Source organism: Zosterops lateralis, assembly GCF_965231275.1.
Source record: "Zosterops lateralis genome assembly, contig: HAP1_HAP1_SCAFFOLD_325, whole genome shotgun sequence".
Lineage (NCBI taxonomy): Eukaryota > Metazoa > Chordata > Aves > Passeriformes > Zosteropidae > Zosterops > Zosterops lateralis.
Genome location: NW_028154373.1, coordinates 4,973 through 32,194, shown reverse-complemented (window position 1 = coordinate 32,194; position 27,222 = coordinate 4,973). Strand labels below are relative to the sequence as shown.

The 27,222-nt window shown below is 54.1% G+C and overlaps 3 protein-coding genes across 5 annotated transcripts; 2 read left to right on the top strand and 1 right to left on the bottom strand.

Moving 5' to 3' along the window:
• Positions 1-5,542: 5,542 nt before the first annotated feature.
• Positions 5,543-9,010, top strand: LOC310923791 (class II histocompatibility antigen, B-L beta chain-like; the record flags this gene model as incomplete). Its single annotated transcript, XM_083885727.1, has 5 exons — positions 5,543-5,627; positions 5,921-6,234; positions 6,712-6,858; positions 7,481-7,561; positions 7,662-9,010. 5 exons carry the CDS (start codon positions 5,543-5,545, stop codon positions 7,668-7,670), a joined length of 636 nt encoding a protein of 211 aa, XP_083741853.1. The 3' UTR covers positions 7,671-9,010.
• A 1,217-nt stretch (positions 9,011-10,227) lies between these two features.
• LOC310923790 (C-type lectin domain family 2 member B-like) lies at positions 10,228-11,998 on the bottom strand. Of its 2 annotated transcripts, XM_083885726.1 has the most exons (5): positions 11,562-11,998; positions 11,101-11,196; positions 10,821-10,999; positions 10,623-10,723; positions 10,228-10,512 (listed from the first exon to the last, which is right to left on the bottom strand). In XM_083885726.1, exons 1-5 carry the CDS (start codon positions 11,677-11,679, stop codon positions 10,398-10,400), a joined length of 609 nt encoding a protein of 202 aa, XP_083741852.1. In that variant the 5' UTR covers positions 11,680-11,998; the 3' UTR covers positions 10,228-10,397. The 2 variants fall into 2 exon arrangements, with proteins under 2 accessions (XP_083741852.1, XP_083741851.1); XM_083885725.1 differs by having other exon boundaries at positions 10,623-10,999.
• Positions 11,999-12,144: 146 nt separating this feature from the next.
• Positions 12,145-26,439, top strand: LOC310923788 (uncharacterized protein). 2 transcript variants are annotated; one of them, XM_083885724.1, is made up of 2 exons: positions 12,145-12,333; positions 24,275-26,439. In XM_083885724.1, exon 2 carries the CDS (start codon positions 24,302-24,304, stop codon positions 25,475-25,477), a length of 1,176 nt encoding a protein of 391 aa, XP_083741850.1. In that variant the 5' UTR covers positions 12,145-12,333; positions 24,275-24,301; the 3' UTR covers positions 25,478-26,439. The 2 variants fall into 2 exon arrangements, with proteins under 2 accessions (XP_083741850.1, XP_083741849.1); XM_083885723.1 differs by lacking the exon at positions 12,145-12,333 and adding an exon at positions 20,247-20,702.
• Positions 26,440-27,222: the final 783 nt, after the last annotated feature.

The window sequence follows — 27,222 nt, the reverse complement described above, 5'->3', positions numbered from 1 at the left end:
GGGCGGCGGGTGGAAGTGGGAGGGATTGGAGTGAGGCTGGAGGGGCTGGGAGGAGCTGGGGGAGGGGCAAGCGGGGCTGGGGCTGAGGTCGGTTGTGCTGGGAAGAGACTGGGAGGGGTGTGGGGGAGCGGTGGAGGGGCTGGGAAGGGACTGGGAGAGGGTTTGGGGGGGTCGTGGGGTGGTGGGGGGCGAGCGGTTTGGGGCTGTGGGCTGGTGAGAGGGGCCAGGAGGGGCTTTGGTGGGCGGTGGGGAGGGCGGGCAGGGATCGGGAGGAGGTTTTGGGGGCCGGTGGGTGGTGTGGGGGAGAGTGGGAGGGAGCCTGGAGGGGCTCGGGGTGTGGGTGAGAGGTTTTGGGGGGTCCTGACCCCTCTGGACCCCCCAGAGATGCCGCCGGACGCCGCCCGCAGCAAGATGCTGACGGGGATCGGGGGCTTGGTGTTGGGCTCGGTGTTCCTGGCGCTGGGGCTGGGCCTCTGCCTGTGCAAGAAGGTCAGGGGGGGTCCCGGGGGTCGTGTCCCCCCTCCCCCAGAGCGTGTGTGCCCCCCCGGGGCCCCCCAGCCCGGTGCCACCCCCTTTTCTCTGCCCACAGAGCTCCTGAGCCGCCGGCGGCCGCAGCCCCTCCCCGTGGCCTCGGGCCCGGCCGGGACCCCCCGCTCCGTCCCCGAGATGATTTTGGGGGCCTCGTGTGTCCCCCTGCCCGTGCCCAGAGCTGTCCCTGTGTCCCCGCCCGGCTGCTCCCAGTGTTCCCAATAAAGCTTCCCAGTTGTGCCCGGTGGGGTTTGTGGGGGGCTCTGGGGAGGGACTTGGGGGGGGCTGGGATTGGGGGGGCAGAGGCGGCCCCGGGCTGGATCGGGAATGGGGACCCCCGTGTGTCCCCCCGTGTCACCCCAAGGCTCTGGGGGGGCCTCGGGAGGCTCCTGAACCCCAAGGCGGCTCCCAGGGAACCCCAAAAGGCGCAGGGACCCCCCGAAGGCTCTGGGGGGGGGAATTTGGGGAGGGGGCGCGGGGGAGGCGCCCAGGCCGGGCCCAGAGCCCAGCGCTGCCCCAGCCCGACCTGCCCCGGCTCCATCGCGGCTCCTCCCGCGGGAAAAGGGGCACAAAGGGGGGCGCTGGGCCCGGGGGGAGCGGGAGAAGGGATGGAGGAGGAGGAGGAGGAAGGAGCGGGAGAAGCGCTGGAGAGAAGAGGAGGCAGAGGCAGGATTAGAAGGGAGAAGGAACGAGACCCCTCCCAATGCAACTTGGGTGTCCCAGACCCCTCACCCACTGTTTGGCCGTTCTGCCCTGGGGTGACTTTATGATGCTCAGTTCTATCCCCGTTTGTCCCTTTAGCCCAGGAATATTTTTTTCAATTTTCAATCCACATCTGACAGTGACGGGAGGGAGAAGGAGAAGTGTTGGAACGTCTCAGGCGTTTGTTCTCAAATCACAGACATGAGGACTTCAGTTTCCCTTCTCCTGGACTGTGTTGTCTGTGGCACGGACGGGGCTGTGAGCTCTCCTTTGCTTTTAGTTTGGGTTTTCTTTAGTTATCTGAGGGCAGAGGTTTATTGGGGCTGTTCAGGTATTGTTTGGCCCGGGAACACCAGGACACACCCACAAGAAGGACTCTCTGTCTCTCTCTGATCCACACAAGGTCTTTTCTGAATTTTCTGTCTCTTTAGAACAGCAGGACGTTGTTCCACTGTTTAATACTCATTTTTTTCACACAAAGTGAATATTTTGCTTGTTAAATAATCAGGGTTTTTCCACTTTTCTCCAAGGAAATCTTTTACCAAACCAGTTTGTGAAGAATTTCCTTTCTAGAAGTACCCCATTGAGAAGTTTCTTCCCAAATTTTGCCCTAAACCAGGACAAATACCATTTGTTTTGGTGCCCAATATTTGGCTCGAGAAAGTGGACGAAACCTGAACTGATTGAATTTTGGGTGCCCTCGCCCTGTGCTGGGATAAAGCAGTCAGGACCCAGGTTGCTGCTTGTATTTATGGTGTCTCCCAGCGTGGAGACCTTCCTGTGTCTCTGGTCCTGGAGCTTCTTTCAGGTTTAAATTCCTTTCTGTTCCGTAGGTTAATTTTCTTATCAGGAAACAGCTCCAGGATTGTCCCTAACACGGAACTTTTACAGTAGAGGGGCCTGGATTAGAACAGCCCAAACCAGGACTTGGTCCCTGCCCGTGTTTTCCCTCCTCTCTCCCAGCCCTTCCCCATTTCCCCCCAATCCCCACCCTCTGCCCCGGGTTGGGTTTGGGGGTCCCAGGCCCCTCCTGCCCAGTCTGGGGGTCCCATCCCCCCTTTCCCTCCATTCTGGCCCCTCCCAGCAGCTTTTTCCTGGGAGGAATCCCCGAGTTTGGGGATTTTGGGGTGCAGGTCTGGAGGGGGACAGTTCTGGGTGGCTTTGCCCTCCCTGTTGTGGCCTTGTCCCCACATGTCACTGGCCATGTTTTATGGTGTAGCGGTTTTACATTCAGTGAATTTGTTTGCAAAATTTATCATTGTGGTTTGAGTGTTTACCTTTTTTTTTCCCTGTGAAATGTGAACTGGAGAAGCAAAACAGGCCTAAACTTAAACAAATAGATTCAAAGAACACCAAAAAAGTGGAAAACTGATTAAAAAAAAAAAAAAAAAAAAGAAACTTACAAACACTTCTCCTTCTGCGAACTGTTTGCTTTTTTACAAACAACATTGAGAGACACAAGCTGTAATTTTCAGTCAGTTTTATTATTTAAAGATAATCTTTTATCATTTTGTGAGAAGAGTCTCTGTAGAGTCTGAGGGAGAAATTCACTACAAGAAAAAATAGTCTGGTGGCTCTTTATGTCACAAATCTGCCACCACTTGGAATTTTTGCAGATTTCTGCAGTTCCACTCACTTGCAGCCATTCCCTGTGGCTGCTCACGGGTCTCCCATGATATTTGGGGTACTATTTAAGAATGCTTCTTCTAGTGTAAAACAAGGATTCTCTGCTTTTATCTCTAAAATCGTCTCTGTCTCAAAAGAAACAGAGACTTTTTTTTACCCCAGGAGCCAAGGCCTCAAATAACTTTTTTTCCTAAAATTATTTTTGTCTCAAAGGCTGAGATCTTATTTTACCCTAGGAGAGGGAGCTTACTCTAAAATTCTCAATTAAATATCAAATATATTTGTCTACAACTTTTGACTAGAATTAGCATTCCCCCAAACGGCATGAATAAGTTACAGAAAATAATTGATTCTCTATAATTTACTAGAGAAGTCTAGGTAATAAGGCAACTCCTCACTCTCTTCTTCAAATGCTTTTCTCCAGTTCTTTTTTGACTCTCCACATTTAAACTGCGCTGTGTCAATTCTTTCTCTCAGAGAAGGGTCGGTGCTGTGAGGAAAGGGTTAAATCTGCTCAGAGTTTTTCTCTCTCTCTGGCTGCAGTTTATGGTGTTGGATTTGCTGGTGATGAGGGGGAAAAGAACTCACACTGAGAGATCAGAGCACCGGGGGCAGTCTGGAATTAACAACAGGCAGGACCATAAATGCTTTTTTATAATTATTTTTGCCCACCCTTCAGTCTGCCCCTCCAGCCAAAAGGAAAAGGAAAACTCGGACAAAGCCTCATCTTTGCGTGGATATTACCAAAAGTCTCATTCGGGTTTCTCAGTGGTCAAACCATGTGCCAATAGCTCAGAATTGGCTTCTGGTAATTCCCTTTCCTTTCCCAAACAATCCTGAAGTCCCAACAGGGCAATAATCCATATTCCTCTCTAATTAAAAATCAAATTGTGTTAACACATAACACACGTGTGACAGGCCATGTCCCAAGTGTCACTGGCCATGTCCCCACGTGTCACTGGACATGTCCGAGGAGGAGGAGGAAGAGCAGAGCAGGAAGGGTTGGATGGACGGGCACAGCCCAACAGGATGAGGTTTAACAAGTCCAAGTGCCCAGTCCTGCCCTTTGGCCACATTAACCCCTGCAGCGCCACGGGCTGGGCACGGTGTGGCTGGACAGTGGCCGGGCACAAAGGGACCTGGGGACACTGGTGACAGCAGCTGGACACGAGCCAGCAGTGTGCCCTGGGGGCCGAGAAGGCCAAGGGCTGCTGGCCTGGATCAGGAGTGGTGTGGCCAGCAGGAGCAGGGAGCTCATTCTGCCCCTGGGCTCGGCACTGCTTGGAGCCCTGGAGAATGAGAATTTCAGACTTTCTGTGCTGACAGGCACTGACCCCCCAGGAAAACTCTGCATTTGACCTGAGGCCGTGGAAAAGGCTTCCCAAATTATGGGATGGCACTGGGATTGTGGGTGTGCAGTTTGAATGGAGGTGTGTGGTCTCACACGGTGGAAAAATTAGAGTTTAGGCTTTTAGAATATACCAATATATATTTTAACAATGGAGGTTTTAGGGTGTAGGCTCAGTCTTTGTTTTGACCTTCTTCTTCCTTCATATTCCTGGGTTTGGGTGGTATCTTTTAATTATGTAGAAAAATCAGTATTGTAGATCACAGGTTGTTGGTTATTGGGTTAAAAGTAAAAATAATTTAGATATCATTTAATGATTGGAGAGTTTGTTCTTAAAAGATCTTGGAAAGAGTTAGAGATGGAGCCATTTTTCACTTAGTTAGCCAGAACTCACAACTTGTGACGCTGTAACAAAGATAAGAATTAATGAACATCTGAGTCCAAACATGAAACAACCTCTCTGGTTCAATTAAACCCCGGCTCTAACAAGGAAAAGAAGATAAAAACCCACAGGCACTGGTGAGGGCTCACCTGGAGTGCTGTGTCCAGTTCTGGGTGTCTCAGTTTGGGAAATCCAGAATTCGGCCACCCCCAAACCCCCAAAATCTCGGAAAAGCGAGGAAAACCCATAGAAAAAAAACCCTCATGGGTCAAAGTTTTTCCCTAAAATCCCCCCAAATCCCGAAGAAATCTCCAATCCCAGGGTTGGACCCCCTTAACCCCCTCCATCCCCACATTCCCACAGATCCCGGGAACCCCAAATCCCAACCCCGCGGCTCCAGGACCCCCCAAACCCCACCTTGGACCCCCCAAATTCCGGGCAGGGTCAGGGCCAGCAGCAGCAGCAGCAGCCAGGGGAGGCTCCGCGCTCCATCCATGGCTCCTCGGGATCCCGGGAAATTGGGAAGGGCCGGTGCCGGTGCCAGAAAAGCGGCGGGAACTGGGGGGAGCGGGAGTGGGGGAGCAGCGCCCCAAAAAGCGCTCAGCCAATGGGAGCGCGGCGTCGCTGCGGGTCGGGACTTGCCGGAAAAAAAAATTAAAAAAAGGTCGCCCTGAAAAATTCCAGCCAATCAGAGTTCTTATTGCTGATGACTCATTAGTCGCCGGGTAGATCCTCTAAAAAACGGGTCGGAAACAGAACCCGCGAATCAGAGCGGGCAATAAACACCTCCAGCCAATCAGTGCGTGCCCCAAATAAGCCCCAGCCAATGAAACTCCGTCCAAAACCACGCCCGACCAATCAGGGAGCGCGTGGCTGATGACCCCGCGCTGCTCCGCGTTATTACTCTCAGTTCAGCTCTGCTGCTTTGGGGTTGGCGGCCCCTCCCGGCGCTGGCCATGGGGCGAGGGGCGGCAGCCGGGGCCGTACTGGGGGCACTGGTGGTGCTGGGAGCGGCCCCGGCTGCGGGCGCGGAGCTCTCGGGTGAGCGGGGGGGACACGGGGGAAAAAGGGAAAGCTCGGAATGGGAGCGGGGGAGGAGGAGGAGGGGAGCCCCGAAAGGAAGAGCGGCGGGGGCTGAGGGTCGGGGGAAGGTGAGGGAGGGGTGGGAAAGTGGGGAAACGTGGGTAGGGTGGGAAAGCGGAAGCGGCAGCGCGGGCAGGAGGGTCCCGGGGCGGCCGTGGGGCACAGGGGGTGCGGGGTGGGGATCCGGGGTGGCCCCCCGAGCTCTGGGGGTGCCGGGGGGATACCCCCTGACCTGTGACCTGCACACCCAGGGGTGTTCCAGATGATGAGGAAGTCCGAGTGTCACTTCATTAACGGCACGGAGAAGGTGCGGTACGTGGAGAGGTTCATCTACAACCGGGAGCAGCTCGTGCACTTCGACAGCGACGTTGGTTACTACTTGGGGGACACCCCCGATGGGGAGAAACAGGCTCGGCACGCGAATAGCCAACGGGAGGACGTGGAGCACAAACGGAGTCAAGTGGACAATTACTGCCGGCGCAACTACGAGGTGTCCGCCCCGTTCCTCCTGGAGCGCAGGGGTGAGCGTGGGGCAGAGCGTGTCCCCTCGGGCCCTGCCCTGGCAGTGACCCTGGAGCCCCTCAAACCCTCCCTGGGAATCACCCCAGAGCCCTCAGCCCTCCTTGGGCCCATCCCCGGGGCCTCCTGTCCCTCACCGGGACCCCCGAGATTATCCCAGTCCATCTCAGTCCGTCCAGGTCCATGCCCAGACTGCTCCAGTCCATTCCCAATCCATCCTACCTTATCCCAGTCCACTCCCAGTCCATTCCCAGTCCGTTCCCAGTCACTCCCAGTCAATTCCCAGTCAATCCGAGTCTTTCCCAGTCCATCCCAGTCTCTCCCAGTCCATTCCCAGCCCCTCCCAAGCCCACACCGCCCCTCCCCTCTCTCTGCCAGTGGCCCCCAGCTGATCCCAGTGTGTCCCCGCTCTCTCCCAGTGCCCCCCAGCGTTTCCATCTCGCTGCTGCCCTCCAGCTCCCAGGCCGGCAGTGCCAGAGGCCTGCTGTGCTCCGTGATGGATTTCTACCCCGCCCACATCCAGGTGAGGTGGTTCGAGGGCCAGCAGGAGCTGTCGGGCCAGGTGGTGGCCACCGACGTGGTCCCCAACGGGGACTGGAGCCACCAGCTGCTGGTGCTGCTGGAAAGGCCGCCCCGGCGCGGGCTCAGCTACACGTGCCAGGTGGAGCACGTCAGCCTGGAGCAGCCCCTGAGGCGCCACTGGGGTACGGGGGAGCCACTGGCCGGGCTGGCAGAGGCACTGGCGTGTGCTGGGAGCGAGTGGGAGGGAACTGGAGAGATGCTGGTTGAACCTGGGAGAGGGGCCGGGGGCTGTGGAAGGGCTGAGCAGGAGTCGGGAGGATGCTGGGGAGGGGGGTGTGGGGTCCCGGGGGTGCTGGTGGGCGCCGGGAGGGAGTTTGGGGGCGGCGGGTGGAAGTGGGAGGGATTGGAGTGAGGCTGGAGGGGCTGGGAGGAGCTGGGGGAGGGGCAAGCGGGGCTGGGGCTGAGGTGGGTTGTGCTGGGAAGAGAGTGGGAGGGGTGTGGGGGAGCGGTGGAGGGGCTGGGAAGGGACTGGGAGAGGGTTTGGGGGGGGGGTTGGTGGGGCTTTGGTGGGGGGCGAGCGGTTTGGGGCTGTGGGCTGGTGAGAGGGGCCAGGAGGGGCTTTGGTGGGCGGTGGGGAGGTTTTGAGGGCTCCTGGGTGTGCTGGGGGAGACTGAGAGGGAGTTTGGAGGGGCTTGGGGTGTCTGTGAGAGGTTTTGTGGGGTCCCGACCCCTCTGTCCCCCCAGAGATGCCGCCGGACGCCGCCCGCAGCAAGATGCTGACGGGGATCGGGGGCTTGGTGTTGGGCTCGGTGTTCCTGGCGCTGGGGCTGGGCCTCTGCCTGTGCAAGAAGGTCAGGGGGGGTCCCGGGGGTCGTGTCCCCCCTCCCCCAGAGCGTGTGTGCCCCCCCGGGGCCCCCCAGCCCGGTGTCACCCCCTTTTCTCTGCCCACAGAGCTCCTGAGCCGCCGGCGGCCGCAGCCCCTCCCCGTGGCCTCGGGCCCGGCCGGGACCCCCCGCTCCGTCCCCAAGATGATTTTGGGGGCCTCGTGTGTCCCCCCTGCCCGTGCCCAGAGCTGTCCCTGTGTCCCCGCCCGGCTGCTCCCAGTGTTCCCAATAAAGCTTTGAAGTTTGCCCTGGTCTCGGGGAGCAGCTGCCCCAGAACCTCCCCCAGGGTCTCCCAGCACAGCCAGAGCCGCTGGGCCTGGGGTCCCCAAAGCCCTCAGCAAGCCCCATGTCCTTCCCAGGAACCCTCAGCTCCCTCAAACCCAGCATCCCCCACAGCCCCTGCAAGTTCCCCCCATGGCACCGGCCATGGCCATGTCCCCACATGTCACTGGCCGTGTCCCACCCTGTCCTCACCCGTGGCTGTCTCCCCACAATGTTTCCATCCCTGTCATTGTCCCCCACGTCCTCATCTGTACCCGTGTTCCCCCCGTGTCCCCATGAATGACCATGTACCCCCCAAATATCCATGTGTCCCCATGTCACTCTCCATGTCCATGTCCCCTGTCATCCCAACCATGTCTTAGTTCAATGTCTTTATTTTTACCACACTGTTGGATATTTTAAATGAAGAGAAATGAAAAGCAAATGAAGGCCAAAAGAAAAGGATTTCCCTGTCTGTGCCAGATGAGGATCCACATGCTTAGATGGGAGGGAAGTACCATTTCTGGAGGGGTTTCCACCGCAATCTCCAAAATCTTGGTCTTTGCCCCAGATCATCACCATTTGGCTGTGGAAGACACTCTTGGGCAATAGGAAATCAAAATCATGGAATCCCTGAGGTTGGAAAACACCTCCAAGACTATCCAGTATTTATTGATGCCCCCATGCTGGAGTTGAGACGGCCATGAACTCAGAGTGCTTCAAAAAAACTTCAGAGGCCTTCAAGTATCAGCACCTTGTTATCTAGAAGTTCTTCATACCTTTTCTATGTAGCAATCCTCCAGGCAGCTCCACACAGCTCAGGCTCTTTTTCTCCTTCTTCTCTCTTTCTTTGGCAGTTCCAGCTCACTGCTTCCTGTCCCTAGAAAAGCCACTGAACCCTGTCTGTCCCGCATGCAGTGGCTCACCTTATCTGTCCCTTGCCCAGCCTCCTGTCCCTTCCTCCTCACAGCACGGCCAGCAGATGCCAACTGACTCTCTACCAACTAACTCACTTTTGTATCACACCCATAGCTGTGAGGGCAAGGCTGTTCTCACTCTTCAGTAATTAACACAGCTGCAATATATAGGGGCAGGATTGCCCTTAGCACTACATCTCTCTCCCCATACCCCCAGAAGACAGAATTGAACACAAAAGATTTTCTGGGGTTAAAAGACAACGGTGACGGCACAATCAGCCAATGGCGGCGAGCGAGGCCCGGGCTGTGCACACGGCCCACACCCGCCCCGCGCTCTCAGGCCCCGCCCCCGGGCTGTGGGAGGGGAAAGCCGCAGATGAGGAACCGCCCTGGGACGGGCCCGGGCCCGAGTCGGGATTGAGCTGGAAACACAAACAAAGTTCTCCGCACCTCCCGGCCCGCCTTTCCCAGCCCTGCGTGTTCGCTGCCACCGCCTCCGAGGAAAGCCCTCAGTTCTCCCGGCCCTACTCAGGAGCATCAGCGCATGGCTTTGATTTCGCCAAAAAAAAAGGGAAAAGCCCCAAGGCCCTTGGGCTGAGTGGAGGAGGGGGGAGATTTCTGGCAGAAAACTCCAGAAATCTTTTTTCCCGAGGCGGGGAAGAACAAAGCCAAGCCCAGTGAGGCGGGTCGCTCCCAGCAGCGCCTCTCTGCCGTCCCAGCTGAAGCCCTCGCTGGCTGCTCCGGGCTGGACGGGCGCACCGGGAGCGCTGGGAAGGGGCCCCGGCTCGGGGCGCGGCCCCCGGGGCAGCCCCGCGGCAGCTCCAAGGCTCCGCCAGCCGGGATGGAACGTGGCAGGGGGAGCGGGGAAGGGACGGGGCTGCCGGCGCCGAGGGAACACCAGGGACACCGGGGGCGCTTCACGAGCATTTAATGAGAAACCCCAAAATTATAAACAATACAAAAACAGCAACAGTGGCACCTTAAAAACAGATGGGGGTCAGGAAGAGACATCCCACAGAAGGGATGGAATGGAATTCCACTGAATTGGAATGGACCCACAAGGATTGAGTCCAACCCTTAAGGTATTGGTGCCTGTGGGGTCAAATCACACATTGGCATTATTGGCACCTTGCCCCAGCCACAGTCACATTCACATGTTTGTACCTGTTTGTACATTGCACTTGTTTGTTGCCTGTATTCACAGTGTTATACCAATATAGATATGAAATATCTGTGTATAAATAGTGTTAGAAGAAGGTATATGAAACCTGTTTCCACAGTGTTATATCTACATATATATACAGGCTTGGTGTATAAATGTGTAGTGCAAGAGAAACAGGATGAGTCCTGGAGTGGCTCCAGGAGAAAGAAACCCCCAGCCCCAGCCCAGGCAGCCACACCTCAGCTTCCACATCACCTCCTCTTCCTGCACATTCATCTCCTGGAGACCAGGCACTGAGGTGACCCTGAGACAAAATACTGAGATGTTCATGAGATCAGGCACTGAGGTGACCCTGAGGGTCAGTGCAAGGCAGACACTGTGCCTGAGGAAGGACATCCCAGGGTCTGGGAAAGGGCAAAGCTGTGACTGCCCAGCACAGAGAAGGTGCTTTGTCCATCCCCTGTTACAGCCGAGTTTGGGCTCTGCTGCACAGATAGGGCATCAGGTATGAGCAGGGCACACTCCTGAGTTTATTCTCAGCCAGGAAAACACACTCTGCATCGCCCAGGACAGGAACCCTGCAAGGAGGAGCAGAGACAATGCTGGCAACACAGGGGACACATTGTGCTCCCATGCCCCCATTCCCTGCCCACATCCCCCAGGCCCTGCTCGGCTCCCTGGGACTCACGAGGAGTTGAAGCTGCTGCCGTCCTCCCACTGAAGCTGCTGCCCCCGTCTGCGCAGCCCCAGCCAGAGATTGACCTTCCGGCTGGGGCGGGACAGGAACTCCTGGGAAGTGAAGAGACCAGCAGTCAGATCTGCACCCCCAGCCCAGGAGCCCCCCAGGCCCCCCTCGGACACCCCACACCCCCAGCCCCTCACTCACCATTTCCTCATCCCTGAGCACGGCCAGGGAGGCCCCGAGCTCAGAGCACCGAGCCTGACCCTGATCCCAGGTGTGCTGATCCTTCGAGAGGAAGTAGCAGATCCTGCGGTACCCGACCCAGTCATCAGGACAGGCCAGCGGAGTGCCAGGAAAAGCTGCAATGTTTGTTTGTCTTCCCCCTGCAGAGGGAAGAGGAGAAGGTCCAGGATTCCCCTCCACAGGCAATAGGGACCCTGCTGTGCCCCGAGGGGCTGGGCTGAGGCAGCTGCTCCTCCCTTACCTGACAGCACAGCCAAGGCCGGCACCAAAGCCAGGACCAGCATCACGAGCAGAGTCAGCACCAGGGTGACCTTGGGATGGGATCTGAACCTCTCACCTGCAGCAGTAAAGAGTCCATGGCTGTGAGGACGGGGCTGTCCCGAGCACGCCCAGCCCTCACATCCCCCCACCCAACACCCGGGGGACACAGGAGGGATCCCCCATTCTGTGTGCCCCTCACTCAGCTGGCAGCAAGAGAAACAAGGGACAGGGGCACAGCCAGGGCCAGGGCACAGCCGGGGCCAGAAGAACTGCCCAGCGCCGGGGGCAGCCGGGGGTGTCGGTCCCGGCCCCTGCGGGGGCCCAGCAGAGCAGGAGGGCTCTTCCAGAGCCCTGGAAACAGCCACAGCCCTGCCAGCCCTGTGCACCTGTGGGGTGACACTGTCCCCTCCCTACAGCCCACGGCGCGGGCCCTGCACTCACACAGAAACTGTAGGGGTTTCTTCTGTATGTTCTCAGCTTCTGATCCGTTCTGGCATTTCAGGGGCTTCTTCACCCTCCCAGTACTGGAGCGGGGCTCATTCTCCACATCTTCATTCATTGCACACCCACCAGTGGCCCCTTCCTGCTTAGGACAAGTGGCTTCTTGCTCCCCCCTCCGAGCTCCGCCAGTGCCGCCTCACCGGGCTCCGGCCGCTGCCGCCGCTCCCGGGCCCGCACACGCTCCGGAATGCGGAGTGGGACGGAGCTGGATCCTTTCTCGACCCGCGTTCTGAGCAATCCGCGCGTGGAACACGAGGAGAGGCGGGAGACATCAGGTGGAAGGGCGGCTTGGCGCTCTGCACGGAACGGCCCCGGCTGTTTTCCCGAACTCCAGCGGTTTCTCGGGAAAGGTGGCTGAGGAAAGACCCCGGCGCTGTGCCCGGAGGGACATCCCAGCCCAGTTTCACATCCGACTTTTCAAATTAGGGAAACAATGGAATAATCACAGGACGGGATCGCGGCAGTTCCGTGCCGCGCGCCAAGCCCGCCCCTCTCCCCCATTGGCCGACGTCTCCCGCCGCGTCTCCTTCTCGCGCGCTGATTGGTCAGAGCTGGGCTGAGGGACGATCCCGGCCCGCCCACTCCGCCATGCTCGGATCGGCCCCCGGAGCGCGGAGCGACTCTGGAAACCGGGACCGGCCCCGGGAGCGGCGGCAGCGGCCGGAGCCCGGTGAGGCGGCACTGGCGGAGCTCGGAGGCGGCCCCAGCGCAGGTGGGAGCCGCGCTCGGTTCTGCCGGGGCTCGGGGCTGGCTGCGGGCGGAGGGGGCGGCAGGGGGCTCCGGCGGGTTCCTTGTGCCCTGTCGGCGCCGTGTTGCCCGTGGCCTGAGGGCGCTGCGGGAGCGGCTGCCCGCGCTCTCCTTCCCGCCGCTGCCTCGGCAGGAGCCGCTGCCGGAGCAGCGCCGGCTCGTCCCGGTTCCTGTGGGGAGGACGGAGGTGGCCGCCCTGTCCCCGGGGGGGGCTGTGCGGGAAAATTCCCAGAGGTGGCCAGAGGTTTGTGTCCCCACAGGAGCCCGAGGAGTCCTGTAAAAGTGACTTTATTCCTGAACAAAGGGAGAGGCCGTGCGGCCTTTGCCGGGGGGTCTCTCCAATTGGTGTAGGACGCGGCCTCCTTTTTCTCCTGATTTTCCCTTCTGCATCTCCCTGTCCCTTTGCCCCGTGGCGAAGGTCCTTGGAAAGTTCCGACTTCCCGATCCGCCTCCTGCATGTCCTCGTTAATATGCGCCCCCCTTTTGTAGAACATCCGATATTCACGGCTCTGCTCAGTCTTTGTTCTTCTTCTCCGTGTTCAGGAATTTCGCAGGGCCTTGGCTGAGCACAGTCCGTGTCAATGAGGAACATTTTCTGAAACTGATGGATTCTCCCGTTGCTCCCTTATCTCCCAGTCCCCGGCCCTGTCTCCGAGCAGATTCACTCGTTGACTCTGTTTTTTCTTGCTGGGTCCTCTTTGGTTTTGGGAGAAAAACAGAATTTCTCTAACAATATCTTTAGTGTTAGAGAGTCAAGGCATTACTTGATTTTGGCCAGGATGTGCAACAGAAATCATTTCATCCACACGTAGCCAGGGTGTGCAGAGAAAATCATTCCATGACACGTGAGTTTTACTGGATTTTTCCTAAACTTTGTACAGTCTGAACCCATTGAAATCCATTGGTTTGATGTTCATTGCTTCCAAGTCGCTGAGTTCTGAGTATTTGGTTTCCTATTGGAGCCGGATTTCTTTGCCTCTGATGTTAATTAGGTCCTCACTCCTGGATTTCCTCATCAGCCTTTTCCAGACCAGATGTCTCCAGCTATTCCAGGGCAGTGTCTGGGGCAGATGTTGGTTGCTGTTTGCTGATGGTCGTTGATGTTTTGTTGATGGTCGTTGTCTTTGTGGGTGTCTTTTGGGCTCTTCCCAGTCTGCTGAGATGTTAAACTCATCTCTGTTGAGTGGTGTAACATCCTTTAAAAGATAATATTTAAAATTCCTTTCCCAGGGCAAAGGCAAACCAAGCCTGACTAGAGAAATAAGATTTTTTTTAAATTTGAACTTGGTACATTTTCGAGCCATGTGATCCCATCCAGCCCCGTGTGTGAGTGTGACTGAGAGCCAGAGTGGAATTGTCCCGTTGTGTTCCCCAGCCCCTGTGGCGAGTGCAGGCACAGAAAGCCCTGAAGCTGAAGCAGTGGCAGCAAGGCTGGGCCCCCAGTGTCTGGAGATGGCCCAGGAGGTGGCCAGGCAGACTATTCCAGCAGAGGATCTGTGGGCAGGCACAGGGGCTTCCCCCGCTGTGGAGCCCTGGCTGCTGCTCCGGTGCCTTCAGGGCGGGTCAGTCGTGGCCTCCCATCCTCCTCCTGCAGCCGGGAAGTCCAAATCTCCTTTGGGCCTTCCGAGCCCTTGAGCCCAGGGTGAGGGGTCCCCCCGTGCTGAGCTGTGCTGGGGCTGTTTCTGTGCTCAGGGACACTTGGGATGGGCCACTTGGCCCCCAGTGGTGCTTCTTCCCACTCCTCAGGCAGGGCCCCATGTCCTGGTTGGATGGTGTGAACAGCAAAGGCCCAAGGCAGGGTCTGTGCCAGCCCAGCTTCCAGTGGGAGAGATTTCACAGGAGACAGGATTCTGGCCACAGGCTGCTTTAAATACACATCCCTTATCTCCAGCCTGCACTAGGTGGAGAATTGCCAGGGGAAGGAATTCCAAAGATCAATTCCAAGGGAGATAATTGAATATGTGCCCTGGATCTGGCTCTTATTCTTGCCAGAGCCAATGGCAAAAGCCCCACCTGTGGCATCTTGGTTTCTGTCAGCAGCTTCCAAAGGTGTTTCTTTATTTCCCCATTCATTCTTTCTACCTGACCTGAGCTCTGGGGGTGCCAGGGGTTGTGGAGGTCCCATTGTGTTCCTAAAGCTGCCAGAACCCCCTGAAGGATCTTTCCTGTAAAATGAGTTCCCCTATTGTAGTTTATTGCTTCCACAATCCTTTCTCTTGGAATTATTTGTTATAGGAATACTTTTCTGAGTGATCCAGTCATTACTGCAGAAGTCAGAATTGCCTTTGGCCCCCCTGTTGGGTGACATGGTGTCAGCAGGAGATATTTCAGCCTTCCTGCTCAGGGCATTTCAGTCCCAGGCTCTCACAGGCACACACAGCTCTGCCGGTTGAGCTGACCATGTGGGGGGTAACCTGTGCTTTGTCTGATTCCCTTTCCTAAATAACAGCGTGTCTTGTAACTCTTTTCCCTTCTGCTGCCCTTGGAGCCCCATCCAGAAACACCTTTTCTCCCTGAGGCCAGGGAATGTCTCATCAATCTCTCCCAGCCTGGCTCTGGAGCTCTGTCACCTCAGTGCAGTCATGGGTTTCTCCCCAGCCCCTGTGCAGGCTGTTCCAACAGGAGGCTGGGTTAAACCCTTCCCCTGTCCTCACTTCTAAATCCTCCTGTGCCACTGAACAAGTTTCCTGCTGGAATAACCCAGCCCTGCTCTTTTGGTTCTCAAAGCCTGAACTTGATGCCAGACTTGGACAACAGGAGATCCTTGTGCTGTCAGTTTTCAGGCCTCAGGTCCCATTCAAGCTGTGGCTGCACAATTCTGCAGACAGTGGGGCCACTCTGGCCACTGGGTTAAACATTTTAGCACAAGAATTCCTTTGGCCTGGCCCTGTTTAACACTCACATACAATTCCAGTTCATTTTCTGAGTCTGGAGGAGCCATGGCTTGAGCATCAATAATTTTGGGGTTTTTTTTTCATTTCTCAAGTCTTGTTCCCTTTCCCATGTCCAAACCATAACATTGAGGCTGTGTGGGGTTAAAAAGTCATACAATGTTTTAGCTGGAGCAGAGAATCGTCAATCCAGGTCCTGCAATTCCCAATTGTGAAAAACGAGGTTCACTTTTTGGTAAATTTAAAAAACTATGTTTAATAAAATAATTAAGACAATTAGGAGATAAAAAAAGCCAAGTGCGGCCGGCCGAGTGACTCGGCATTCAGCCAAGTCCACACTTTGCTTTCTCAGAGACCCTCGTTAAATACCCTTCCCGTTATATCGATATATGAATATTCATAAATTTCCATAAACTAGTTTCCATATTCCAGGAACTGTTTTGCATGGCCCCTCCTTGGGTCCGCCTTTTTAGAGCATGCGTGTTTCGTGGCTGTGTCCTTTTTATCGCGTCCAGCTTGGGCCTTGGTCCGTGCTTTCTGCAGGTGGGAGATGCTGATAGTTGGTGTATCAATAGCAGGGTCCTCTTTACATGTTCACTGGATGTTATCCCAACCAAACACAGTTTAAGCATATTATATCAGTTATTACCACTATACCTAATTTTCTAAAAGCAGAATTAAAAACTTATATTCTATATGTATATTCTATATCCTTACCACAACATTATTTACTATATAGCACACATCTTGCGAAAAGCCAACTTTATATAAAATATATATAACAAATCCTCCCCTTTTTTTTAATAATTCATTTGGCTTGAGCCATATTCCTTGTTTTCTAGCTTCCATTATTTGTTCATTTTTTTCATAGATCAATTTTGCTTCTTCAAAGGGGTCTTTTACATCATTTTGCTTCTTTAACACCATAATCCTTTGAGCCGTTCCGGATGTGGTCAATTTTGAGTCTGTAGGTTCTGTTACCACTTGCATGCCTTGAACTACATTTGTAATCAGCCGAATAAAACAGGGGATTAAACAAGGAAGGAATATCAGGCCAGCAGTAGCACATAAGAGAAAAAATCCTAGTTTTTTCCACCACTCTGTTCCCAGTAAATTATCTCACCAGCTGGTTTTTAGCATTGATTCCCACTTTTGGACTGGTACATGAGCTACTTTTCTGATATCATTGACCATATCCAGAACAGCATCTCCATTGTCATCTATTTTCAAACAACAATCTGATGTATTAAATTTTCCACAAACACCCCCTTCTTCAGCTAGTAAATAATCTAAATCTAACCTATTTTGATATCCTGCGGCCCTTGTTTGGCGTTGTTGACTTGATATTAATTCCAACGCCAGAACAGTTTTGTTTGTTATTATTTCTACAACAGCCTGGAGTCTTATGATGCGGTTCAGCACATAAATTGGGGTCTGATGTCCCCAGCTCCCATCCTGTGCCCAGGTGGCTGGCCCATATGTTTCCAATATGCGTTCAGGGGGCCATTCATCATCCCCCCATTTCTGGAATCCTCCAATTACATCCCTTTTATTTCTTTTTAAGTCCTCATAAACTGGTATCCCTAATTGATCTCCCTTTGGTCCTGGTAAAAGAAAGAATCCTGGTTGTATAATTCCCAAAGTGCAGCTCCCTTTCCACCTAGAGGGGAGTCTTGGGTGTGCTCTCTTTCCACATATCCAAAATAAGCCATCTGGTGCCTTCCAATAATCTTTTTCCTGTTGATTTATATTCTCCCAAAATTTGGATATTTCTGAGATCCCAAAATAGGGATTTTTTTCCTGTGTCATTACATTGAAAAAGTCCATCTACTTTATTATATTCACAATTTCCCTTTTTTGTTTTCTTTTGAGTCCAATACCAAGTTGGTTTCTCTGGTATCCACCAAGTGAAGGTTCCATTGCTTACCTTATATCTTTTACAGGGAGTGTTTCCTACTTCATTAAGAAAGTTTTTTCCAGTGCGCCAGAGACATTCTTCCCCTATTGCTGTTGAGCTTAGAATCCACCCTTCCGGTCGGTTTTCCCCTTTTGTATTTGTCTGGTTCCACTTAAGGAGTTCAACCGGGTCTGAGCTCCTGCCTTTCCATGGCCATTCCTCTGACATCAAAGCTCCTCCACAGACCCAGCAGTCGGTTATGTTAAGTTCCTTGCTTGTTCTTTCCCCTAGTTCCACCAATAGATTTTTCCCCAGTCTCAAGATATCCATTTCTTTTTCTAATTGCTGGTCCAGTTTTGTATACAAATTCTGGAGTGAGATTTGTACCGGTTTTGATTGCTGTGCTGGCTTTGTCTTTTTGTTTACCAGTTGCTCTTTTACTAAATCTTGGGCTTTACTCCCAACAGCATATGTAAAACAAATCCATCTTTCTCCTTTTGGACATTTATTTCCCAACCTGTCACCACTTGTTCCCAAGTTTTCCACAATCCAATATTTTTTCCCATTATGAGTACAACTATCTAATTTGGATGGGTTATAGCAGTGACTGTCAATATGGGAATGTGTAATAAGGAAGGAACCTCGGTGTCTTTCCATGTATAACTTTCGATAGCATCTGTGGCATGGCTTTGCCGATATCCCATAAGGGAAAAGACAAAGAATGAGTGACAGAAGAAGGAATGACAGAGGTCTGGTATGGCTTATACCTCCACCCTCCATGCCTATGGGGTTGCAACCCACAGCAGGAGTAGATGATCTTCTTGGTGGCCAGTACAGCGGCCAACCCAGTCTTGCCCTCTATTTCCTTGTCCCTTCCTTTTTGCCAATTTCCGGGCGAATTGTCTTTGACACTTCTTAACTGTAATTCCCCACTGTTCCTCAGGTATTTTCCCACTCAGCAGTCACTAGTAATTCCCATACACAAAGTAAAGTTACTATTTCAGCTCTTGGTGGTTTTACCAGGATGGGGAATAAATTTGTCCCTCAACACTTTATACAACGGGTGTGTTACTTTTGTGAATTTACCAAATTTTATTTTTAACCCAGCTGGCATGTTCAGTATTGGGATGAATCAGGCAGGTTATAGAGCATAGTTTTGATGAGAGTATTAACTCCTCTTCTTCTGTGTATAAGTCTTAAAGAGAGAATATGAGAATCCTCTGACCAAAACAGTCCTAATCCTTCTGTTTGAGGTGGAAGTGTTTCCCCCACGGGGAGTATAATGGAGATATTTTGGAGTTCTTCCAGGCAGGGCTTGAAAGGACTGATAGAAGTTTGCCCTTATTTCCCAATTAGGTATGATTCTTTATATATTTCCTGGGTCATTTAGGTTCTCCCCAGTTCATTATTACTCAGTCCTCTTTTAAGAGTCAGTTTAGTATCACCCGGTTCAGATGTTACAGTCCATTCCTTCGGTTCTTCCACGGGTCCTTTGATCCTGCTGGCTGGATCCCCCCTCGTTCCCTGGTCCGGACCGCAGCCTCAGTTGTCAGTAGTACCTGAAAAGGACCTTCCCATTGTGGAGTTAAAGATTGTTCTTTCCAAGTTTTAACTAGTACCCACTCCCCTGGATGAATATTATGGATTTTAAAGTCTAAAGGTGCAGTTTGAGGGAGTATCCCTTTCAATCGCAGATTTTCAAGGGTTTTTGCAATTGTATTTACATATTTCTTAACACTCATCTCTCCTACATCATATGTGGCTGTTTCATGTTGGGTGGTCAGAAAGGGTAACCCAAACATCATCTCATGAGGTGACACTCCCAGGTCTGACCTGGGTTGGGTCTGAACCCTCAATAAAGCCAAAGGTTGGCATTTCACCCACGACATTTGGGTTTCAATTACTAATTTTGTTAAGGTTCTCTTTAAAGTCTGGTTCATCCCCTCTACCCTACCTGAACTCTGTGGGTGCCATGGGGTGTGTAATTCCCATTTTATTCCCAAGGCTTGAACTATTTGCTGTAAGATTTTTGACATGAAATGTGTTCCTCTGTCCGAGTCTATCCTATTAACCATTCCATCCCTGGGAATAATTTGTTCCAAAAGGGTTTTACATCCCACATTGGCTGTGGCTCTGACAGTGGGAACAGCCTCCACCCAATGAGTCAGGTGGTCTGTTATCACTAATAAAAACTTCCATCTCTGTACTTGGGGAAGGTCAGTAAAATCTATTTGGACACTTTGAAATGGTCGGAGAGCTAACTCCCCACCTCCTAATGTTGTTTTCCTCATTACCTTTTTATTTACCTTTTGGCAGATTATACATCTTTCAGTTACTTGTTTTGCCAATCCAAAAATCCCAATACACCCATAATTCCTTAGAAAATGATCACACAAAGCTTGGGTACCCCAATGATTTTTTTTGATGCATGTTTTCTAATATTTTCCTAGTGAGCAGCTTGTTAAGTAACTGTCTCCTCTCAGGAAGTTTCCATTTCCCAGATTCATCTGGCTTTCCTCCTATTTTACTTAATTCCTTTTCTTCTGTTTCACTGAACTCTGGAGTTTCTAATTCTTCCTTATTTGAGGTCAAAAATAACACAACCCTTTGGATCCCCTTCTCTGCTGCATCTTTAGCTCCTTGATCTGCCAAATTATTTCCCGTTATTTCCGAGGTCATTCCCTTTTGATGTCCATTAATATGCACTACAGCAATCTCCTCAGGCAGTTTTAATGCCTCTGAAACCTCTAAAGTGAGTCCTTCATGTATCAATAATCCCTTTCCCTTTGAATTAAGTAATTCTCTTTCTTCCCAGATTTTTCCAAAGGTGTGTTCTACCCCAAAAGCCTACCTTGAATCAGTATATATGGTTCCTTTCTCACTGGCTTAGAAAGAGATACAGTAGATTTCTGATTTCTGATTTCCTTCTTTGAAGAGGGAGGGGGGAAAGATAAAATTCCTGCAATTCTCTCGGGGTTCAGCTTTTGGCTGCACTTGCTTATTAAGTGCCCGAGATATTTCACTTCAGATTCTACAAATTGCAGTTTCCCCTTTGATGCTCTGAGTCCTTTTCCCCCCAGAAAATTCAGAAGTTTCATGGCAGCCTCCCCAACTTCACCTTCAGCTTCCCCTGATAATAAGGGATCACCCGCATATTGTATAACTTGTATTCCGGGAGGAGCGGGGAAAGTTTGCCCAAAGCCCGCGCTGCCCGTCCCGCAGGCCCTTCCCGTGGCCGAGCTGTGGCTCCGCGGGCTCGGGATTTGGCCTTTCAAAGGAAACCGGCCCCGCCCAGCGGGAGCGGCGGTTCCCAAGGCAACGGTGCCCAGCGCGGGGGGTGCTGGGATTGCCGGAGAGGGCGGGGCGGGGGCGGGGATTGGCCCGGGGCTGAGTCCTCCAGGCGTGGGGGGGCGTAGGCGGGAGCTGCTGCCGGAACCACCGAGAGGACGAGCGGCGGCCGAGCCTGAGCACGGAGTCTCTGCGCATGCTCCCGGCACGGGCGGAGCGGCCGGGACGGGGCCGGCCGGAGCAGCCCCGGGACAAGCGGTCAGGGGATGGGCGGCCCGAGCGGCCGGGACGGGCCGGGCCGGGCCGGGCGGGGTTTGTGGCGGAGCTGCCGCGGGCCGTGCGGCCGGGATTGGGGCGGGCAGATCCCCCGGCATGTCCGGGGCAGCGATCGCAGACTGCGCGCTCGGGGCTGGGGCCGGCGCAGGGGGAGCCCCGGGCGGAGCGGCCACCGGTGCGGCCGATACAAACGGCGGGGCGGCCGCCGGCACCGGGGCTGGGGCGGGCGGTGGGGCCGGGGACGGCGGGGCGGCTTCTAAGCCCAAATTTCTTGGTGTTTTTTTAATACGTTTTTTCTCCAACCCTCAGTTCGGCAGGTTCTAGGCCCAAAGTTCCTGTTTTGATTTTTTTCCCCCCCCAAACCCTCAATTTTGCAGCTTCTAAGCTCGAATTTCCTGGTTTTTTTTTTTTTTGTTTTTTTTTTTTTTTTTTTTTTTTTTTTTTTTGTCAGTTTGTTTTGTTTGTTTGTTTGTTTTGGGTTTTTTTCGCAGACCCTCAATTCAGCAGGTTTTAAGCCCAAATTTGTTGTTTTGTTTTGTTTTTTCCCCAAAACCCTCAGTTCAGCAGCTTCTTAGCCCAAATTTCCTGTATGTTTTTTTTTTTTTTCCCCAAACCCTCAATTTGGCAGCTTCTAAGCACAAATTTGTTGGTTTATTTTGGTTCTTTCCCCAAACCCCAATTCAGCAGCTTCTAAGCTCAAATTTCTTGGGTTTTTTGAGGTTATTTTTAAACCCTCAATCTGGCCAAATAAAAAAATTACCCCCCCCCCCTCCTTTTTATCCTGTTTCTCAGGGGGTTGTACTGGCAAACCCCCAGCTCCCTTCCTTCAGAGGGGCCCAGCCCCTTTCTTTGGGGCCCCGTCCCCACCCCGGGGTCTCTCTCAGTCCTTTCATCTCTGGCTTCGCCTCCGTCCTGGCTTCTCTCTGGCCAAAGGACAGACACGCAGCTCAGGGAGCTCCAGACTGGCTTTGTAGAGCTGGGAACCCCAGTCCACGTCTCAAACTCACATCTCACACCCCGTAACCTGCTCCCCTAAGAAATACTCACAGGCCTTTGTTCTTTCTTAAGTCTTTGTGCACAAGATTTTTACAGAGCAAAAATACCACGGTTTCTTCCAGAGTTTCTTCTTCCCTTTTATCCTTTTGCTTTATTGTCTCCTCCTTGCCCTGGGGGTATTTAACCTGCGATCTCCATCCTGAACTGAGCCCCCAAATTGTGAAAAACATGGCTCACTTTTGTTAGAATTTTAAAAGTTTCATAATAAAAAATAGGACAATAAGAGGCATATGAAGCAAAAGAGATTACAGACGTTTGGGTACCTGGCATCGCACGCCAAGGCACACAGGCTAACAAAGGATCTTTCCTTTCAATATCATAGGTTATTGCATATTCATAAATTTTGGACACGATTTAAGCCCTTCTTTGGACTTTAGGTAAAAAGGTTTAATTGTAATTTTTCTCCCCCCACCATTCTTTTTTGGAAATAAATCTTTCCAGTGGCAACACAAAGTGGCAAATCCCTCTCCCCTGCCGAGGAGGGCAATGCCTGTGCCAGGTGCTTGTGGCCGAGCCCGTCCCCTCGGTGCTGGGGCCCCCTTGGGCCCTGGGCTTCATCCCTCAGGGGCTGTGGAAACTCTGCCATGGCCTTTGCCTTCAGCTTGGCCTTTTCCTGCTCCCTTCTTGCCTTCACCTGCTGTGCCTTTGTGCCCAAGTGCTGCAGGGGCTTCTTGTGCCCCTCGTGCAGCCCCCCTGAGTGCCTGTGGGTGCTCATCCTCTGACAGCTGCTGAGCTTTCTGCACAATCATTCCTTTCTGCAGGGCCCAAACAAGATCCTTCAAAGATGATCTGGATCCTTCCCGGGATAATGCACATTTCCCAGCTCTTCCTTCCTTCCTTCCTTGGCGCTGGTGCTTGTGCTGGCCGTGCCCTGCAGAGCCCGTATCCCAGAGCCGGTGCCTGTGGTGCCGCAGTGTCCAAAGGCGGCTCCCCCGGCGGGCAGGGCCGGCAGCTCCACGGGGCCGGGCAGCGGCCGGGGCGTCCCGCAGCCTCCTGGGGGCCGGGGGCCAGTGCCGGCCCTGCCCGGGGGGTGGTGGGCTCAGGCAGCGCCCGGCGCTGAGCCCCGGCTGCCCCACAGCCCCGGCCCGGCCCCGCAGCTCCCCACAGGCCCCCAGCCCGTGCTCCCGGTGCCGCCCCTCTGCGCCCGCTCCTGCCGCTCCCCAGCACAGAGAAACCCCCTGGGATCCTGACCTCCTTGTTTGCCTCTCCTGCCAACCGGGGCTACAAACCATCTGCATCAGCTCCCAGAGTTTGAGCATTACACCTGCTTGAAAACGTCCCAGTGCTCAGTATTTTTCTCTTCCTGCTCTTTTCCATCATCCTCTTTCTCACCACAGAGATTCCTCCTGCTGCCTCTTGCCTTAACTGTAATCCTGCACCCTCCCCTTCCCCCTCACCCTTCCCAGCACACCAACACCATCCATCCCCTGCTGTCTAAATCCCTTCTGGACTTCCCTTCTTGCCCCTCTGGGTGTCCATGTCCTTAATTACCTCTGGGAGAATGATGCCTTGGGAAGGCTGGCCTGAAACAGAGACTGGACAGAGCTGGAGAATAAAGCAGATATTTATTGAAAGCTCTTTAGGGCAGACCTTGGGCAGGGCAGGAGCCTGACCAGGGCTACACTCAAGGTGGACTTGAAATGGTCTCCTCATGGACGACTGGTCACGAGGTCCTAAACTTTGCTGTTTTGGTCCATTTGCATGTTGGAGCCCAGTTGTCCAGCCCCAGGCTCAGGTGGTGAGGTGTCATCCTTGTTGTTTCTCTCTTCAGTCCCCCCGCGCTGTCGTGGCGGGAGCGGCTGCAGTGGGGAGCGAGTGCGGGCGGGAGCGGCCGAGAGCCCAGCGCTGCCCCAGCCCGAGCTGCCCCAGCTCCATCCGTGCCCCTCCGGTGGGATGCTGTGGGTTTGGGGGGGAAGAGGGAGCCGGCAGTGGGTGCTGGGCCTGGGGCAGGAGGGGAAGGGAAGGAGAAGCAGGGTTGAAAAACAAAATGTTCAAAGGATGCACATGGGAGGAGAAGGTGGGATGGTGCAGGAGAAAGAGGAATAGTAGGAGGAAATGGAGTGTTAGAAGGAGTAGGGACACAGGAGGAGGAGGAGCAGGAGGAGGAAGCAGCAGAAGGTTCCACCCCTCCCTGTATCTGCAGCCTCCCCCCAGCCCCAGGAGTGTTGCCCCCCCACATGCAGCAGGTGACCAGGAGGAGGATCCACGATTTTCATGGGGGTAAATCTTGATGTTTCTCAGCTTTATTGGGCTAAATGTTGATGCTTTGGTTTTTTGCAAGGGGCTGAATCTTTATATTTTAGAAACAGTTTTGGCTGAGTCTTGGTGTTTGGGGAGTTTATTATCTGTGTCTTGGTGTTTGGAGGACTTTTGGGCTGAATCCTGGTGTTTTGGAGGTTTTCACAGATACAAGGTGCCCACTGACTTCTTGAGAATAACTTGGGGAAGGAGGAACCCCCAGCCTAAAGTGCTTTCCATTTGTTTTTTCCCCAAACCAGGATTTTTCATTGCCAAGGAGTGCCCAGATGGAGAAGGAGGAGGAAAATCCCCAGAGATCCCGCAGGAGGAGGGGCTGCAAACCCAGCCCAGGGAGCTGCGAGGAGGAAAGAGCCGCCCTGTGCCAGGAGGGCGGCCGGAGATCCAGGCGGAGCTCAGAGCTGGTGGAGAAGCCTCATGGAGGGGAGAAGCCCCACAAGTGCCTGGAATGTGGGAAGGGTTTCCGGTGGAGCTCCAACCTGATCCAGCACCAGAGGATCCACACTGGGGAACGGCCCTTTGAGTGTGGGGAGTGTGGGATGACCTTCAGTGACAGCTCCAACCTGATCCGGCACCAGAAGATCCACACTGGTGAACGGCCCTATGAGTGTGGGAAATGTGGGAGGAGCTTCAGAGACTGCACCAGCCTTATGCGCCACCAGGTAGTCCATACTGGGGAACGGCCCTATGAGTGTGGGGAATGTGGGAAGAGCTTTGGATGGAGCTCTCAGCTGAGAAATCACCAGCGTGACCACACCGGGGAGAGGCCCTACGAGTGTCCTGAGTGTGGGAAGAGGTTTCAGACCAGCTCTGATCTCCTCAAACATCAGAGGATTCACACAGAGGAGAGGCCCTACGAGTGTCCTGAGTGTGGGAAGAGGTTTTGGGTCAGCTCCAGTCTCCTCAAACATCAGAGGATTCACACAGAGGAGAGGCCCTTCCGCTGCCCCGACTGTGGGAAGGGCTTCAAGCACAACTCACACCTCATCAGGCACCGGCGCATCCACATCGGGGAGAGGCCCTACGAGTGTGGGAAATGTGGGAAGGGTTTCAGCTACAGCTCTGTCCTGATCCAGCACCAGAGGATCCACACTGGGGAAAAGCCCTATGAGTGTGGGAAATGTGGGAAGAGGTTCAGAGACAGCACTGGGCTGCTCCGGCACCAGGTGATCCACACTGGGGAACGGCCCTACACCTGCCTGGAATGTGGGAAGAGCTTTGGAAGGAGCTCCGCCCTGAGAGAACACCAGCGTGTCCACACTGGGGAGAGGCCCTACGAGTGTCCTGAGTGTGGGAAGAGCTTCTCCAGGAGCTCTCACTTGACCAGACACCAACAGAGGCACCATAAGGGAAGCCCCGCGAATGCCCCGAGTGCGGGAAGAGCTTCGTGCGCTGCTCCAGCTCCATCCCCCATGGGAGGATCGGCGTTGGATGATCCCCAGTGACCCCCTTGGGCAGAGCCCTGGTGATCCGTGGTCCTGGTGATCCGTGTTGGGAAGACACCTGGCTGGGGGGGATCCACTGGTTCCTGTCTCCCTGTGGGCACCTGGATGAACACGGGGGCAGGAACATCCATCGGGACACAGACGGACATTGGGAATTCCTTGGGGGGAGCAGACTTGTTGACTTTCAACCCCAGAAAATCTTTTGTGTTCAATTCTGTCTTCTGGGGGTATGGGGAGACAGATGTAGTGCTAAGGGCAATCCTGCCCCTATATATTGCAGCTGTGTTAATTACTGAAGAGTGAGAACAGCCTTGCCCTCACAGCTATGGGTGTGATACAAAAGTGAGTTAGTTGGTAGAGAGTCAGTTGGCATCTGCTGGCCGTGCTGTGAGGAGGAAGGGACAGGAGGCTGGGCAAGGGACAGATAAGGTGAGCCACTGCATGAGGGACAGACAGGGTTAAGTGGCTTTTCTAGGGACAGGAAGCAGTGAGCTGGAACTGCCGAAGAAAGAGAGAAGAAGGAGAGAAAGAGCCTGAGCTGTGTGGAGCTGCCTGGAGGATTGCTACATAGAAAAGGTATGAAGAACTTCTAGATAACAAGGTGCTGATACTTGAAGGCCTGTGAAGTTTTTGTTAAAGCACTCTGAGTTCATGGCCGTCTCAACTCCAACATGGGGGCATCAATAAATACTGGATAGTCTTGGAGGTGTTTTCCAACCTCAGGGATTCCATGATTTTGATTTCCTATTGCCCAAGAGTGTCTTCCACAGCCAAATGGTGATGATCTGGGGCAAAGACCAAGATTTTGGAGATTGCGGTGGAAACCCCTCCAAAAATGGTACTTCCCTCCCATCTAAGCATGTGGATCCTCAGCTGGCACAGACAGGGAAATCCTTTTCTTTTGGCCTTCATTTGCTTTTCCTTTCTCTTCATTTAAAATATCCAACACTGTGGTAAAAATAAAGACATGGAACTAAGACATGGTTGGGATGACAGGGGACATGGACATGGAGAGTGGCATGGGGACACATGGATATTTGGGGGGTACATGGTCATTCATGGGGACACGGGGGAACACGGGTACAGATGAGGCCGTGGGGGACAATGACAGGGATGGAAACATTGTGGGGAGACAGCCACGGGTGAGGACAGGGTGGGACATGGCCAGTGACGTGTGGGGACATGGCCATGGCCGGTGCCATGGGGGGAACTTGCAGGGGCTGTGGGGGATGCTGGGTTTGAGGGAGTTGAGGGTTCCTGGGAAGGACATGGGGCTTGCTGAGGGCTTTGGGGACCCCAGGCCCAGCGGCTCTGGCTGTGCTGGGAGAGCCTGGGGGAGGTTCTGGGGCAGCTGCTCCAGCTGCTCCCCGAGACCAGGGCAAACTTCAAAGCTTTGTTGGGAACACTGGGAGCAGCCGGGCGGGGACACAGGGACAGCTCTGGGCACGGGCAGGGGGGACACACGAGGCCCCCAAAATCATCTCGGGGACGGAGCGGGGGGTCCTGGCCGGGCCCGAGGCCACGGGGAGGGGCTGCGGCCGCCGGCGGCTCAGGAGCTCTGTGGGCAGAGAAAAGGGGGTGACACTGGACTGGGGGGCCCCGGGGGGGCACACACGCTCTGGGGGAGGGGAAACACGACCCCCGGGACCCCCCCTCACCTTCTTGCACAGGCAGAGGCCCAGCCCCAGCGCCAGGAACACCGAGCCCAACACCAAGCCCCCGATCCCCGTCAGCATCTTGCTGCG